The 16,361-nt window shown below is 39.7% G+C and overlaps 1 protein-coding gene across 2 annotated transcripts in view; it reads left to right on the top strand.

Annotated features, from left to right (window-relative positions):
- The window catches only part of trpa1b (transient receptor potential cation channel, subfamily A, member 1b), a 46,347-nt gene that overhangs the window by 20,593 nt on the left and 9,393 nt on the right, over positions 1 to 16,361 (top strand). Inside the window, exons 3-14 of one of the 2 annotated variants that reach the window (XM_085287273.1) lie at positions 1,833 to 1,941; positions 7,021 to 7,150; positions 7,410 to 7,535; positions 7,956 to 8,118; positions 8,288 to 8,463; positions 9,003 to 9,110; positions 9,268 to 9,376; positions 9,829 to 9,974; positions 10,701 to 10,837; positions 12,265 to 12,313; positions 15,262 to 15,361; positions 15,461 to 15,561. In XM_085287273.1, the coding sequence (XP_085143399.1) occupies positions 7,440 to 7,535; positions 7,956 to 8,118; positions 8,288 to 8,463; positions 9,003 to 9,110; positions 9,268 to 9,376; positions 9,829 to 9,974; positions 10,701 to 10,837; positions 12,265 to 12,313; positions 15,262 to 15,361; positions 15,461 to 15,561 (1,185 nt within the window). In that variant the 5' untranslated portion in view covers positions 1,833 to 1,941; positions 7,021 to 7,150; positions 7,410 to 7,439. Of the gene's footprint in view, positions 1 to 1,832; positions 1,942 to 5,109; positions 5,204 to 7,020; positions 7,151 to 7,409; positions 7,536 to 7,955; positions 8,119 to 8,287; positions 8,464 to 9,002; positions 9,111 to 9,267; positions 9,377 to 9,828; positions 9,975 to 10,700; positions 10,838 to 12,264; positions 12,314 to 15,261; positions 15,362 to 15,460; positions 15,562 to 16,361 lie in introns of those variants that run through there. The other variant, XM_085287275.1, reaches the window with a different exon arrangement.

The raw sequence follows: 16,361 nt of genomic DNA, 5'->3' as shown, positions 1-16,361 counted from the left end.
ACAGCAGTCTCAAGACAGTGCAGTTGAGCTCATCTCAGCTCATCTCAGAGCAGCTGGGGTTTGATGTGAAAGAAAAGAAAGACAATAGAAGTAAGAGAACTGCAGCAGTTCCATGTTGCCTGCTGTAAGGGATTCAGTTGCTCTTGCACAGATTCTCATTCACTATAACTTTAACATGTTTTTGAATTGCTGACAGAGCAGAGGCAAACTACAACAGGCTGCAAAATTACCAAACAATGCCCTTATTAAAAGCACTTATTGTTAAATAATTATTAATCTCCCACTGCTTCAATAGTGTTGGGTTGGGGCTCTGAGGAGGCCAATCCATGACTATGCTGAAAAATAAAGCTGCTGTCGGTGAGACACTTTCCAGTAGATCTGCATGGTTGTGGTGGCTGCAGACACTCACTATGGTACCTATCTCCTGACCTCCAACATAAATGTTGATGCAAATTTGCACCCAATACTCCATAAATGGTAAATGGTCTGTATTTGTATAGCGCTTTACTAGTCCCTAAGGACCCCAAAGCACTTTACACATCCAGTCATCCACCCATTCACACACACATTCACACACTGGTGATGGCAAGCTACATTGTAGCCACAGCCACCTTGGGGCGCACTGACAGAGGCGAGGCTGGAAGACACGGGCGCCACCGGGCCCTCTGACGACCACCAGTAGGCAACGGGTGAAGTGTCTTGCCCAAGGACACAACGACCGAGACTGTCCAAGCCAGGGCCGAACCATTACAAGGCGAACTCCCAACTCTTGAGCCACAATCGCACAAGACTGTTGCCACTGATTTTCAGCCCATTTTTTGTTTAATTTGGCATTCTTCAGCATTTTCTCCCTGTTTGCCTTCCCAAAGAATGGCTTCTTGATGGCCACACTTCCACAGAGACCATCTCTGATGAGGTTTCAGTGAACAGTAGATGGATCAACTGAAAGGCCAGCTTCATCTCTCAGGTTTTTAGACTATTGGCTTTTTCTTTTGGCCTCCAATTTCCTCAGATATTTTAAGGCTCAAGACCAGAATGAGATATGCCAAGTTATTGACTAATAGCTCTTTGGGAATCACCTTGTTGGGATAAAATACTATTGCCAAACTGTGTTATTTTTGGTATATTTCATATACTTAACTAAAGAAATTGAAATAAAATATATAGGGTAATTTAACAGAGAGTTTTCCAGCATTGAATTTACCCTCACTGATGCAGAAAAAGATGTCAAAACAACTGAGGACTTGTCACAAGTCAACTGAATGTACTACAGTTCACTAACACTACAAACTAGATATCCCAATGTAGACTCAAAATGACTACACTAGTATTTTAACAAAGCTCTACAACAGCTTATTTTATAAATTTAACCTTTATTTATACAGTAGTCCCAATAATACTCAATGTCTCAATTACAACAGAGACCTGCTTTCCACACAGCTTCAATGATACTGATCACCAAAACCTTCGTAACACTGTTGTATTCCACCTTAATGCCACTGACAATGCAAGCACCATACATTTCTTCCTTCCAAAAGCAGACTGTATAACAATATGTCTCCATGGCATAATTTCATATCTCAGTTAAGCCTGAAAAGCATCCTTTGAGCTCTTAATTATATGCTTAGAAAGAATCTAATCCCCAGTATGACTAAAGAGATTTCCTGTGCAAACATATTTTTATTGAAATTTGCATCCTCATTTCAGAGTCGTTTACAATGGCTGACAAGCCAGTCATTCTCAGAGAGGAAAATCACTGGAAACATCATAAAATGTTTTGTTTGCGCTGTTGATTTAATGGATGGGGAAATGACTATTTGTTTTCACTGCAGATCACTCACTGGTGGCACACGAAAAACCAGACACGCTCAATAGGTTTTCAGCAGGAGTCAGACTGGCAGCCGTAGGTCTGCTGCCCGAGGTCACCGCCACACTTAAGAGGTAACCTCATTTATAAGTGATGGAAACACCAACACAGTTGCACACGCATATAAAGACGCACGCAAACAACACTGCAAATTTCTGATGGACGGCTCTGCGCTAATGCACTCAGCATATCTCTGCTCTCAACCACGTTAACGTACCCTTTTTACACTTTGTAAACTAAGAGGTTTTCGTTCTGCAACCGTGGCAATTTAAACACCTCCTTCACATGCATCACAGTTAACAAAACCATGCAGATGTGCAAAATTGCTAATAAACTTCTCAGTGTTTTAATAATATAGCGATATCAATTAACTGTGCATGTGGAAGGAAGCATGTATGAAATGAATTTTTGTTTTTTTTTAATGGCGATTTTTCCACCCTTGGCATGCCCTGAAGCAATTCTGCCCACAGGTGCCCTTCCAGCACTAGAGCCCAGTGTGTGACTCATCACCTGTCCTGAAGTCATATGATGCACACAGCCCAACTTCGCCATTTAGAAGTTGCTGCGCTCTAAATACACCTGCCTGTCATCTAAATACTATTCAAATCAGTTTGCCATTAAATAACCATCACACATACAGGCACACTTGTGAATGCTGTTCCTAAAGCAAACTTAGTCAAAACACACACATCCTGATCACTTGTGCGCTCGCGCCCACCGCAAATTTCCAAGACAAACACGGACTTATTGCTGCGCAATAGTGTTTACTGTACATACTGCATTCAACGTGAGCCTAGAAAGTCATCAATCTCAGCTGGAGAGATAATACATGCTTTGTGACTCCACATCTGCTGCATGTGTGGCTTTCCCCTTGGACAACGACACACTTCAAAGATAACCTCGCAAGAACAATAACCGGACAAATATTAGTTTTGCTCTGTGAGGCTTATAGGAGGAGGATGTGGTTAAAATATACCTGCTGACATTTAATACACCGGTTTGTTATTTGTTGGTGTGCAGCAAAACAGACCTTAAGGATCTTTAATTAACTAATAAAAAATGTTTTGTCATTAAATTGTTTCATAAATCACAAAATGGTGCCTATAAATCAAAGCTGTGTCAGGTTTTGAATTACAGCTCATTTTCAGAGTTTCATGATGTTTGCAATAAATATTTGGTTGTTTCATAAAGTTTTTGTACATTCTTAAAGACAGATTTCAAACATCTAGGCATTTCTGTTCAGCTGTTTTCAGCTAAAGTAATAGAGATATCCATATATTAAAATGCTTCTAAAGAAACAGAAACATGGTGATGTTTCAAGAGGAAACTCTAACTATATTTTACAGTTCTTTTTTAATCATAGCTCATCTTTTTAGTTGTTAATATTTGCTCACTAGGACAAAATTGTCACTGGTTAGGCCATGAAGGTTTTCTGGCTGCTGGTTTTATTTGTGCGTTGTGCACCCCACTGCATGTTCTCCACTGATTCTGTCCTCTGGTTCCTGCTCAGCACTCTCATCGTTTTTACAAATATAGACTTCCACGGATTAAAAATGCATGCAGAAAGAGTAGTAGTTGACCTTTTCTGTGGCTGGACATGTCCTGTCATGGAGAAAATACTTTTTAAGTACATGAGATTTCTTTTTATTGTAGCAGCACAAGCAGTGACTGGGGGTAAATTACCTGCAAGTCTGAGTGGCTTACACTGCATCTGGGCCTATTAATCCATCCATGCGAGAAGTGCAGTAGTGAAGGAGTGAAATACCATCAGTTTTGCATGTATATTGTCATGAATGAACTCAGGAAAAGGTGTGTTTTCAGCTACAATAATAATAATAATAATAATACAGATATCCATATATTAAGACGCTTCTAAATACACAGAAAAATGGTGATGTTTCAAGAGGTAACTCTAACTATATTTAACAGTTCTTTCATAACTATAGCTTGTGTTTTTAATATTTGCTCGCTAGGACAAAATTGTCACTGATTGGGCCATAAAAGTTTTCTGGCTGCCAGTTTTAAACTGCACGTTCTCCACTGATCCTAGACAAACTGAAATTTTAATCTAATAACACCAGTTGTTAGTTCATAAATATCTGCACCAAATTGCATGGCAGTCCATCCATTAGTGGTTGAGACACTTCACTTAAAAATGCCACAAGGTGGCATTAGAGGAAAAGTCAGGAAACCTCAACCGTGCTATACAACTGTTGTTGTTTCCAGACGCTGACATTTTTATATGATAGAAGAGAAGTGGAACTAGACGATAAGTAATATGATCTAAAAAGTCCTTATGATTCACACTGGTGAAATGAATCTCTTTGTTTCCCTTGTAATTTGTTTAATAGGTATTATTTTGGGATATTTTTGAAAGTCGTAATCCAAGCACCCAGCAGGTGAAGATTGCAATCCTTGGAGCTTAAGAAATGGCTAAAATGTCTTTAAGTTTCCTTTTATTCTATTAGTTTTTAAAAGAATGGCTTGCCTGCTTTTAGTTTCTTTTGATGTTGTTAAAGGATTTTCTTTTACATGATATCCAACTTAATTCCATAATTGGAACATCAAGCAAAACTTTAATACACATTTCATATTGATCTGAACAACTCTACACTTAGTCTCTTGATTAATGTGGAATAGAAATGCTGGTATAATCCTTAGTTAATGATACACCTTATCTGATAATCCTGCCTGATAAAGATTCACTTGGGAATACTCAGTAATCCTCAACAAGGAGGTCTTTAAGGTCATCTTTAGTCACTTGCTGAGTCACTTCAGAGCAGAAGCACAAGACTTTCACAAAAAACAAACAAACATAAAAGGCTATTGTTTCCATTCTAATCACTGATTGGATAAATGGTATACGGTAGGCCATGTGGAGCTGGGTGGTCAAGTTTCATCTGAGGGGAGCCTTGACTTTCAGATGCTACTAATAGGCAGAATCCTACATACTCTCAACCCCGTTTTAAAGATGAGCACGAGCTTTGGTTTCTTCAGTTCGTCATCACTTTTGTGGGAAAAGACGAGAGAGACGACAAAATCCGTAAACGCATCAGCAACTCACATCTAGACACATTAATTAAACCCTATTGTGAAGGAGAGTGAAGTATCATGTTTGCTGTTTAATGTAATGCTGCCAGTTAAATATCCTATCACGTTACACCACGGGCTTTTCTTCTCTTCTGTGAAAACAGCCATTCGGTCACAAGGGGCAGCATTTTGCCTGCATTAGACTGGGAGATAGCCAGCTCACCACACTATTTAAAGCCCTTTCACAGGCAGTAGTGAGGAGAACGTCCAGATTGCTCAGCTCAGTAGCAGCATCTCACAGTTACAGTAAGTAATGTCTTTGATGTTGTCTTTAAGGTTTTGAGTTTGTGTGGGGACGAATTTAACATTTAATGACAATTAGATATGGAATATTTTACTCTTTAGAAAGTATGTAGAGTGCTGTTTCAATTGATTAAATATATGACTATATATATTTGATCTCTGGTTTTATTAGCAGCGGATATGGAAATGTCAGCTTTCCCACAAGCCTGCACACTTCATTATGTTCTTCGTCCATTAGAGTTCATTATTTATGTAACAATTAATACTGCAACATACAGAAGCTGTTTTTAATCCACTTGTTATTTCTCCACTCTCCAATCTACTCGTTATTTTTTAAGATAGTGTTAAAAATTCACCCTCTGAAGTAAACACAATTTGTGAGGGTAATGCTAGTCTATTCAGTTTAAATGTGAACAATGTGCACTCATGCAAGGATCTCCTTGTTAAAATTAAATATACCTCCCGCTTGTTTCCGGATTGTTTGGAAAATGTGTTTACCAGTGCCTATTAGTGCACTTCCTGAAAACCATCTGCAAACTAAATAAGCAAATCAATTAGAGAAACCAATGGCACTTATTTACCGCAGTTGCCTGGTAATGACAGGGAGGGGGATATGCAGTGGGGTCGTTATCTAAGTCGCCAAATTAGAAGGAAATGAGGTGATGCCGTCTTGGACTGTAATATGATGTTTTATCAGGACCACAGACCACAAGACATGAAATATCAATGACTTGTATGGTAGAGGTAATGGACTCAAGTATTCAGATCAGTGAAGGTAGTGCTGAAATATTGATGGGCGATCATGACTCATAATGCAAACTGCAAATCTGCCAATAAATGCAAATCCAAGTGTTGGATGTTTCGAGCATTACTTTACGACCCCCAGAATAAAAAGTCTTCATTAGCCTTCAATTTCATAAAGAGACTAGTTTAGTATGTTAGTAGCATCTTTCATTGATTAAGTGCATGCGATGTTACTTTAGTGCTTTAGTTAAACACAAATTATACTCATGTTGTTAAAAATCATCACAGGTGGTGTGACATGTTTTCCAGAAACAGTTGCACTTACAGTACTTTTATGTATGTAAAGAATTTAAACTAAACCTTTACCGTGATGTAAATATGCTTGCGCTTTGGAATGCATGCTTTTTAAAAAATATTTGAATAATAAAAAAAACAAAAACAAATGCAAGTAACGAATAGAAGACCATATTATTAAATATGATTAAATATGCATACATATGCTAAGTGTGTCTTAAGTACAGCATCTTAGACACTCATCCTTTCATCCACCCATTAGTCCGGCTTGAAGCTATCCCAGCAGCCAAAGGACAAGAGGCCAGTCCATCACAGGCCTACGCGATTTAAGTGTTTATTTATTATTATATTGCTCTAATGATATATCAATAGCATACTAAGGGCATTATTAGTGTACCAAACTAAAAGCTGTAAATTAAATTAAACCCTATAAATAACCTATAAAAATTAACTCAGTGATCATTTTTGACTTGCTGATATTTGAAGTGGTGTCTTTATGTTTTAGTGCTTAAACTTTTGGATCAGGTTGTTACTGACTGAGCATTAGTCAGTGTGTATAAAACACCAACAAAATGTGCAAATCAAACAGTAAAACGTAGCTGCTGCTCTGACCCGAGGAACAACATCAGCGCACGGCAAATAACGTAGGTGAAGGAGATTTGCAGTGAAGATTCTCAATAGTAGTTTGCTCACCAGAAAAAAAAATGCCATTTACTGTTTGGCCTTTCGATGGGACTGAAGGCAATAAAATTACAAGGTCTATCTCAATCTCACTCACCCAGGACCACGCGAGGACACCTGGGACTGGCTCAAACAAGCTGACCTGCAGCTGCGGAGGACATAATTGCTTTCTTCAAGTGCAGGGCTTCAACCCCCGCCACAAAGACTCAACGGATGTGAATGCCCTTCTGGGTAAAGACAATGTCCTGTGCCCATGTCCCCTCTAAACATTAGAAGCCTGTGCATTAAGGTTTTATTTGCGCTATCTATCACATTACGCTCTAAGTTCTTCTAGCTTGCTAAGTAGGCTTGCTCATCTGTGGCTTGATTGAAATTATGGCATATTTCTATCTGTGTTTTCAATCTGCTGCTGTCATGTGCATCAGCTTGCACAGGTGTGAGCGCTGGGGTTCACATGCACACATGTCACTGCTTTCTTTGTTTTTATTAGGGCTCATGTCCACAGAGTCTCAGCTAAGTGATGAACTTCAGCAGGGATGTGGCACGGCAAAACAGTTGTTATACATATGTGATAGAGGATGACGATCCAGGCCTGGCAAATCGAAATATATTTGAGGTGAGGGGAAAAAACTTACTGAAAAAAATATGCATGTCTGTAAAAAACGTTTTCAAAAACTTACTTATTTCTGCCACAAGTATTCACAATATGAGAAGGTTTATGTAACTCGGATTAATCCTAGCCCAGTGTATCCTTAAGGAGGAGGTTAAGGAGGCCTAAACAATTCTAGTATTACATAATAATAATATTACATGAGTTTTCAACGAATTGGATTGTAAAGTCTGTTTTTATACAAAACTAACAAATGGCCGTTATATCATACTCCAGTGATTATATCAGAAGGCACACAAGAATAGTTTGAAATGCCTTCTAGCATAGTGTGTTCTTTGGTAAAACACACTTTGAACAAACTGGAAAGCAGAAAAATCAACTGTTCTGTATTCTTTGTGTTATATTACTCTATATAATATCATCTAGTTGGCTGAGAAGGGTGACCTAGCTCTCCTGGAGAACCTAGTGAAGAAGAGCCCAGAGGTCCTCAGTGAAAAAGATGAATGTGGAGCCAGTCCCCTTCATCACGCTGCTGCAGGGGGACACATCACCCTCATTCAATTCATCTCCACTGTCACAGATGCACAGGGTAAGTGCACCTAAGTCATCGATCACAAGACGCAACACAACATGTTTTGTGACTCAGTGTAATTTCATTTCTAAAGTTACTGCATGGAAGAGGGACATTATTTTTGCATATTATATCTGATACATACGCATACGAACCTCTCTGCATATGCTCTTGTATCGTCTCTTAGTCCTGAACAGCTGTGATGAGCAGGGCAATGTGCCCCTTCACTGGGCAGTGGAGAGGAACAAGGCAGAGAGCTGCAAGGCTCTTTTGGACCTGGGGGCTAACCCCAACATCCTCAACACTGCCCTCCTGTCCCCCCTGCACTTGGCTGTCAGCCATGGACACAGCAACCTGGTGGGGGTGAGAAGGCTGATACGGCACAGTTGATGTAATAATTTAAAGGACAGGAAGTGTGTTTTTCTCTTGAATTCCTGTAGTCAACAAGGTCAACGCAGAGCATTCTAGCACTTTATTATACAGCACTCAACTAAGGGTGTAAATCCCCTGTGATGTGATTAAATGTAATTTCTGTGTATGTTATTATATTTAGATGCAAATAGTTAAAGGTAGGTAAACTACAATAAACAGTAAAAAAAAATTGTTGTTTTTTTGCAGGAATTAAAGTAAATTTAAGTAGTGTGATAATTTTAATTACAGTATAAACAAATTTTAAAAAATTTAGCTGGTAATTTAGTCAAATAACAAACAATATTTTCCCACATTACATCTTATGTACTGTACTTTTTGGGGCATTGTGGAATGGCTAAACCTTGTCTTTTTGTGTCTTTATTTAATCTTTATTACGTTGATGTGCTTGATGGATTTTCTATTATTCAATTGCCCGTTTTTACTTATGCTGTACTTTAATTAGTTACTGTTTTTATATCTCTTTCATGAAGGTGCTGTTGTCCTACAGCAGTACAGACTGCAATCTAAAGGGAGACCTTGGAAACACCCCACTGATGCTGGCTTGTTCCCTTAATAACTGTGAGGCTCTTAGCATGTTGGTATGTACGAGGCTCCACATTGTACTGCGTACCTACACCTTACTGCAAATGATAACTGTGAACTCATCATGTAGCTTCCTTTTGCTGCAGCTTTGCTTCTGACAAAAGACCATGTCTCTTTGTTTTGCCTTCTCATCCATTCATATATCCATCAAAGTTAAAGCATGGAGCAAAGCTTTGCCAACAGAACAAGCTTGGCCATTTCGCCATGCACGCTGCTGCCTTCGCAGGTGCGAAGAAAGCCATGGAAGTCATTCTCAAGGCTGGTATGATGAAAGAAAAATGCTATCATCAAAAACTCAAAGTGCTGACAGCAATGAAAATGTTTTTTACAAGGCCAAGCAGCATATTAAGCTGGTAGATTACCCCCCCCCCCCTCCAGATAAGCACTTGGGGTATTTTCTGTAGGCTAGACATCACAAATGATAGTATGTTTATCCACAGTGGGAGGTCTGTTTGGTAACTTTGGTGCTTTTGGACAAAGTTTAGCAAGACCTTAAAATATTTAGGACATTTGTGTGCTGTCTTTTTTTTTTTTTTTTTGCACAGCCCATGTTAAATATACACATTACTCATTACATCTGCCTGCTAAAAACAAAACAAGAAAGCCACTAAAAGTCAAAGACGGAGTTGGTCATAAGAAACTGCCATTATGGACATTTTCACTGCATTTCACGTTCAAGATATAAAAACAATTTATTGAATTCTGTCCTGACAGGAGAGGAGTTAGGCCACTCGGCTGTGTGCCACATGAACTATTTAGACAAGACCAAGAGCAGCCCCCTGCATCTGGCTGTACGTGGTGGGAATATCGAGACCATCCGCCTCTGCATTGCTACTGGAGCCAAAGTTGACCAGCAACAGGTACTTCTATTATAAAAGATAACAAGATGTAAATCACTACATGGCCTTTTCATAAACCGTCTCAAAAAGACTGGGCATACATTCATTTGATTTTCACCACTGTTTTTACCTACTACTCAGAATGCCATAGCCAGATCACACATTTTGGTTTTCACTCCTACTCTGCCAGATTTGCATTGCTTTTTAAACAAACCTGGATTCCAACACTTGTAAAACACGTTGTCACCAGAGGGTCGCCTTCTTTGTACTGTTAGAACCCGTCAGTCTTATCACACCCATCTGGGAGTGATCGTTATGTCTTGCCCTGGGCTAGTGGCCAGAGCTACATCAGCAGTAGCGAGTACAGTAATAGCTTCGGTTGGCCAAATTGATACAAATTACATCCACTTACACTGTGAAGCTGAGTGGAGTGATCACTGGCCTCCTCCTGCCAGTCCTGGTTATCTCATTAAAGGCTTGTGTTACAGTCCCCAGTGTTCAGCCAAGAAGTCTGGGACTTACTTTGCTAATGTTACACAGAGGAAACTTGCAGGATTTCTTTGTGTGAATCACGCATGAGTATACTTATTCATATTCTGTTTGTGCCAGTTTACATCGCTGCAGGTTTATAAAAATCTCCGCAGGGTTTCTGTATGCAGCAGACATAACTGTGTGTGATGAACTTGTAAATTTGCATCATATTCCGCATTCATCACTTGTAATGTATCCATGTTTGTCGGACTCTAGAACGACAGGTCTACACCGCTTCATTTGGCCTGCACCCAGGGTGCTCTTGAGGTCATCAAACTGATGCTGTCTTCTGTTGAGCGAGTTGAAGATATCATCAATCTCACTGATGGTGCATGTCAGACCCCTCTACACAGGTGGGTCTCTCCTTGTCATTCATTTCCAATGCGGAAATTAGTGCACGGAACAATCCCCCCAGTGTATTTAATCAAATAATTAATCATTAAGGAGAATATACTCAGTATAAACTAAATCAATACTGATCAAGTAAATTTCATTTGACCAGATTCTTTAAGTCTAATGTTTTACATTGTACTTATGTAACAAAATTACATAGAACATTTAAATCGATTCAGATTATTTAAAGTCAGCATTTGGGGCATAAATATTTTTTGAGTGTGTTGATAAAACTTAATAATGCAGCTGCATGTGGTTATGTAGACTTTGTAGGCTGATAGTAGCCATCACAAACTGTCAAAGATGGGCATAGGCATCATAACCACACTCAGTGAGGGGTAGAAACCAAAGGCGCTCGGCCAGAAGACTGTGACAGCAACTTCTTTGCAAATTGCTTTTCTGTAGAATTCAAAATTGGTGCCTTTTTGAAATGCAAATTTCATTGTTGACAAAATGCAAAGCATCCTGACCATGCTGACCCGTGAGAGAGCAGAGAGTTGCTGAGACTCCAGAATGGAAAATAAACAATATCTTATTAACTGTATCTCAGCATTCAATTTTAAATTAATCTCCATAGACAAGAGCACATATATATTCTGTTCCTTGTGCTGAACAGTCAGTGACCGAGAGCACAAAAGGGCAAGTTTCCACTATTTCCTAATTCTAGTTCATAATTTTATTGGTGGACATTGTTTTAATTAAAATCATCTTTGTTGCGATACCAATGAAGTTGTGTAGATATGCAATATTGCAATTGCTACTCATTTGCTTGCTCATGCTATATAAAGACCACTTTATCTGCATCATATCAACAGTAAAACACATCTGCAAACAAGATAATTAGATATAAACTCCTTATGCTTGGCAACGACAAGCCTGAGGAAAGCGATAATGATATAATTACATAATAAAGATTTGCTTCCCATCCACATAGATTTTATCTAAAAGCTATTTGTGTTGGCACTGACAGTAGCAGAACAAAGGACAAAGGTCCTCCCTCTGTGTTTTCATTCTTATTTGGACGCCATTGCTGTGATGTGGAGTGAAATAATACCACAAAAGGCCTTTTAAGCACAATAGAAATATGTCGTCTGGTATCTGGATGATCAAGTATACTTCAGTCCATCATTTAGTTGTGGGGGAAATCATCCACATAAGTCTCTTTCTTAATGGAGAACACAAACACTTAGTCATTAAAGTGTGTCAACAAAGGGAAGCCGTACAACCCTGAAGATAAAAGTGTGACAATAAAGGGAAATCTGGCTATTATGTTGCCGAATGAGAACTAAATCATCCTCACTGCTTATCTGACAGCATGAGTAAGACCTTGACTCACAAAGTAGCGCGCTGAACGGCTGGTTTACAACAACTGTGTTTACTTTTCCAGGGCAACAATATTTGATCACACGGAGCTGGCGGAGTACCTAATTTCTCTGGTAAATAAGACACACATGAATACACACAAATGCCACGCAGCTGTTACACACATGACATGTCCGGTTTTATTATCAGATATTTTCTGATTGATTTTTTATCCTTCGGTGCATCAAACCGACACAAACATTATAAAAACAGCAGTCCCCCCCCACATATGCTGAAATCTAAAAGGCAAATAAACTGTGAATCTCTATTCACTGCAGGTTGGATTTCAATTAGTAAAATCTTCCACTCGACTATGTTTGTTCCCATTGCTACAATCAAACAATATTTGCTATTTTAAATACACTCCTGAGTAAATATTACAGGTGCTGCCCATTGCTTGTGGACCACCTGTCACCATCTGTTGCACTTTGATGGTTCTAATAGAATGGTGTTGCTAGGTAGGAAGCGTAGTCCAAGTTTATTTCAAGTCTACTCTTTTAGATGCGGCAAGCAGTAGATGAACCTTAGTGTGTTTATCTCAAAAACTATAAAACTATAAAACAGTGGTCTGCACGGGGTGTGGTTCATGAAATGTTTATTTCGTTTAGGTGCTATTTTAGTTCCCCGTCTAAAAACGTTTTTCTCGCTATGGCACATTTCCATAAATATACAGTGGGGCAAAAAAGTATTTAGTCAGCCACCGATTGTGCAAGTTCCCCCACTTAAAATGATGACAGACGTCAGTAATTTGCACCAGAGGTACACTTCAACTGTGAGAGACAGAATGTGAAAAAAAAATCCATGAATTCACATGGTAGGATTTGTAAAGAATTTATTCGTAAATTAGGGTGGAAAATAAGTATTTGGTCACCTCAAACAAGGAAAATCTCTGGCTCTCACAGACCTGTAACGTCTTCTGTAAGAAGCTTTTCTGTCCCCCACTCGTTACTTGTATGAATGGCACCTGTTTGAACTCATCATCTGTATAAAAGACACCTGTCCACAGCCTCAAACAGTCAGACTCCAAACTCCGCCATGGCCAAGACCAAAGAGCTTTCGAAGGACACCAGGAAAAGTATTGTAGACCTGCACCAGACTGGGAAGAGTGAATCTACAATAGGCAAGCAGCTTGGTGTGAAAAAATCAACTGTGGGAGCAATCATCAGAAAATGGAAGACATACAAGACCACTGATAATCTCCCTCGATCTGGGGCTCCACGCAAGATCTCATCCCGTGGGGTCAAAATGATCATGAGAACGGTGAGCAAAGATCCCAGAACCACACGGGGGGACCTGGTGAATGACCTGCAGAGAGCTGGGACCAAAGTAACAAAGGTCACCATCAGTAACACACTACAACGGCAGGGAATCAAATCCCGCAGTGCCAGACGTGTTCCGCTGCTGAAGCCAGTGCATGTCCAGGCCCGTCTGAAGTTTGCCAGAGAGCACATGGATGATACAGCAGAGGATTGGGAGAATGTCATGTGGTCAGATGAAACCAAAGTAGAACTTTTTGGTATAAACTCAGCTCGTCGTGTTTGGAGGAAGAAGAATACTGAGTTGCATCCCAAGAACACCATACCTACTGTGAAGCATGGGGGTGGAAACATCATGCTATGGGGCTGTTTTTCTGCCAAGGGGACAGGACGACTGATCCGTGTTAAGGACAGAATGAATGGGGCCATATATCGTGAGATTTTGAGCCAAAACCTCCTTCCATCAGTGAGAACTTTGAAGATGAAACGAGGCTGGGTCTTCCAACATGACAATGATCCAAAACACACCGCCCGGGCAACAAAGGAGTGGCTCCGTAAGAAGCATTTGAAAGTCCTGGAGTGGCCTAGCCAGTCTCCAGACCTCAACCCCATAGAAAATCTGTGGCGGGAGTTGAAAGTCCGTGTTGCTCGGCGACAGCCCCAAAACATCACTGCTCTTGAGAAGATCTGCATGGAGGAATGGGCCAAAATACCAGCTACTGTGTGTGCAAACCTGGTAAAGACCTATAGTAAACGTTTGACCTCTGTTATTGCCAACAAAGGTTATGTTACAAAGTATTGAGTTGTATTTTTGTTATTGACCAAATACTTATTTTCCACCCTGATTTACGAATAAATTCTTTACAAATCCTACCATGTGGATTCATGGATTTTTTTTTCACATTCTGTCTCTCACAGTTGAAGTGTACCTCTGGTGCAAATTACTGACCTCTGTCATCATTTTAGGTGGGGGAACTTGCACAATCGGTGGCTGACTAAATACTTTTTTGCCCCACTGTATATTTGTGGAAATCTCAGATAGAGGTGTGCAAAAGCAGGTTCTCGTGTTTACCCTAACTATAGAGCCCTGCTCAATTTGTAAGTTTGCTCACTTCCAAAGAAATGAACCATGTCTAATTTTTATGGTAGTTTCATTCTACTCTGGAATGATACTACTAGTATCAGCCAGAAATCCAAAACACACATTACATAAACGTTATGAACTGATTTGGATGTCAGCATTGATCGCCAAACAAAACATGACATAGTATGGAAAGACTGGCTGCCAGGTTTGCACACATCTCAGGAGGCATTTTGGCCCACTCCTCTTTATAGAAACTCTCCATGGCCTTATTCTTCTTAAGCCACTCCTTTGTTGCTTGGTCGTTTGTTTGATGGGTTGATGACCTATCATCAATCCATCTTTGATGTTCTGGCTGAGGGACGGATAGTTTGCCTCTCTCAATTAAAATGAGACTACCATCATTTCTTTGTAATTTACTTCATTTAAAATTCAGCATGGGATCAAATTGTTTCCCCACTGTTTACTTCTTCTGCTATCATTACAAAATATCACCTGTTGGTCTGATTTGATGAAGCTAAGTTAATGAAATTTGTTTAAAAGGACTTTTAAATGTGTTCGCTGATCCTCTTAAAACTGAGAATACTGTGGGGGTGTATTCATTGCTAATGTGCACACAATGCTTTTCATTTGTGTGCTAAAATTAAAGAGGTAACTTTAAAGCTATAATGCATTCTATCTTCAGGGTGCAGACATTAACAGCACCGACTGCAAGGGAAACTCTCCTTTGCTGCTGGCTACGAGCTGTGGAGCATGGAAAACTGTGGCTCTGCTGCTGTCAAAAGGTGAGCTAAAGTAAATGACTTCTCCACCAGTAGTGCTCATATAATTTGCCTGATAATAAAGGTTGTAAACACTTATGCAAATGTTAATGATTTTTTTAGGAGCCAACGTTAACGTGAGAGACAAATGTGGCTGTAACTTTCTCCACCTGGCCATTCTGCAGCCAAAGGGCCTGAAAAACCTCCCGGAAGAAGTACTGCAGGTACTGCCAATCAGTCGGTAGCTTATTAAATGCACTGAATGCTGCTTAAACAAAAATGTCATTAAGTGGCTGGAATCTAATTACTGCACTGTCCTTGATCAGCTTGCCTGGAGCCTTCAAAAGTTGCGTGCTTTCAAAGCCAGCTGATCGAAGTTCATTACACTCTCGCCAAAGCCATATAGTCCTTTAAACACTGTGAGCTTTTTCCTGAAGCTACATCACTGTTAAAGACATAAAGACAGACAGTGTGAGAATAGCAGATCACAATAATTTTGTAGTTTCTGTTCGAGTATGGATAACTGTCAATTTTGTCATGTGCATAAAATATAGCATTTCAATTTTTTGCATTGCTTAGTATGCACGTGTTGGCCACTTTGTTAGGTACAGTTTCTAGATTCAACAAGGTGCTGGAAACATTCATCAGAGATCTGGGTCCATATTGACATGACAGCATTACACAGTTTCCGCAGATCTGCTCCCTTCCTCTCACAAATTCTCGACTCTACCATCAAAATACTGCGGAAGAAATTGATATTCATTAGATGTTTTTTCACTCTTCTAAATTATATCCTCAGTTTCCTGTGCTTAGCTGACAGGAGTGGGACCCGATGTGGTCCTCTGCTGCTGTAGCTCACCTGCTTGAAGGCTCAACACAAACATACCTCACTTGTAACAAATGATTATTTGAGTTATTGTCACCTTCCTATCATCTCAAAGAAGTCTAGCTATTCTCCTCTGACCTCTGCCATCAACATGGCATTTTCTCTCAGAGAACTGTCATTCACCAGATATTTTCTCTC

The sequence above is a fragment of the Mchenga conophoros genome, linkage group LG9 (assembly GCF_057382185.1).
Source record: "Mchenga conophoros isolate Kocher_MC1m ecotype Shallow Benthic linkage group LG9, M_conophoros_male_GT1.1, whole genome shotgun sequence".
NCBI lineage: Eukaryota > Metazoa > Chordata > Actinopteri > Cichliformes > Cichlidae > Mchenga > Mchenga conophoros.
Note: the sequence above shows the minus strand (reverse complement) of the source record. Positions and strands in the feature narration are given on the sequence as shown.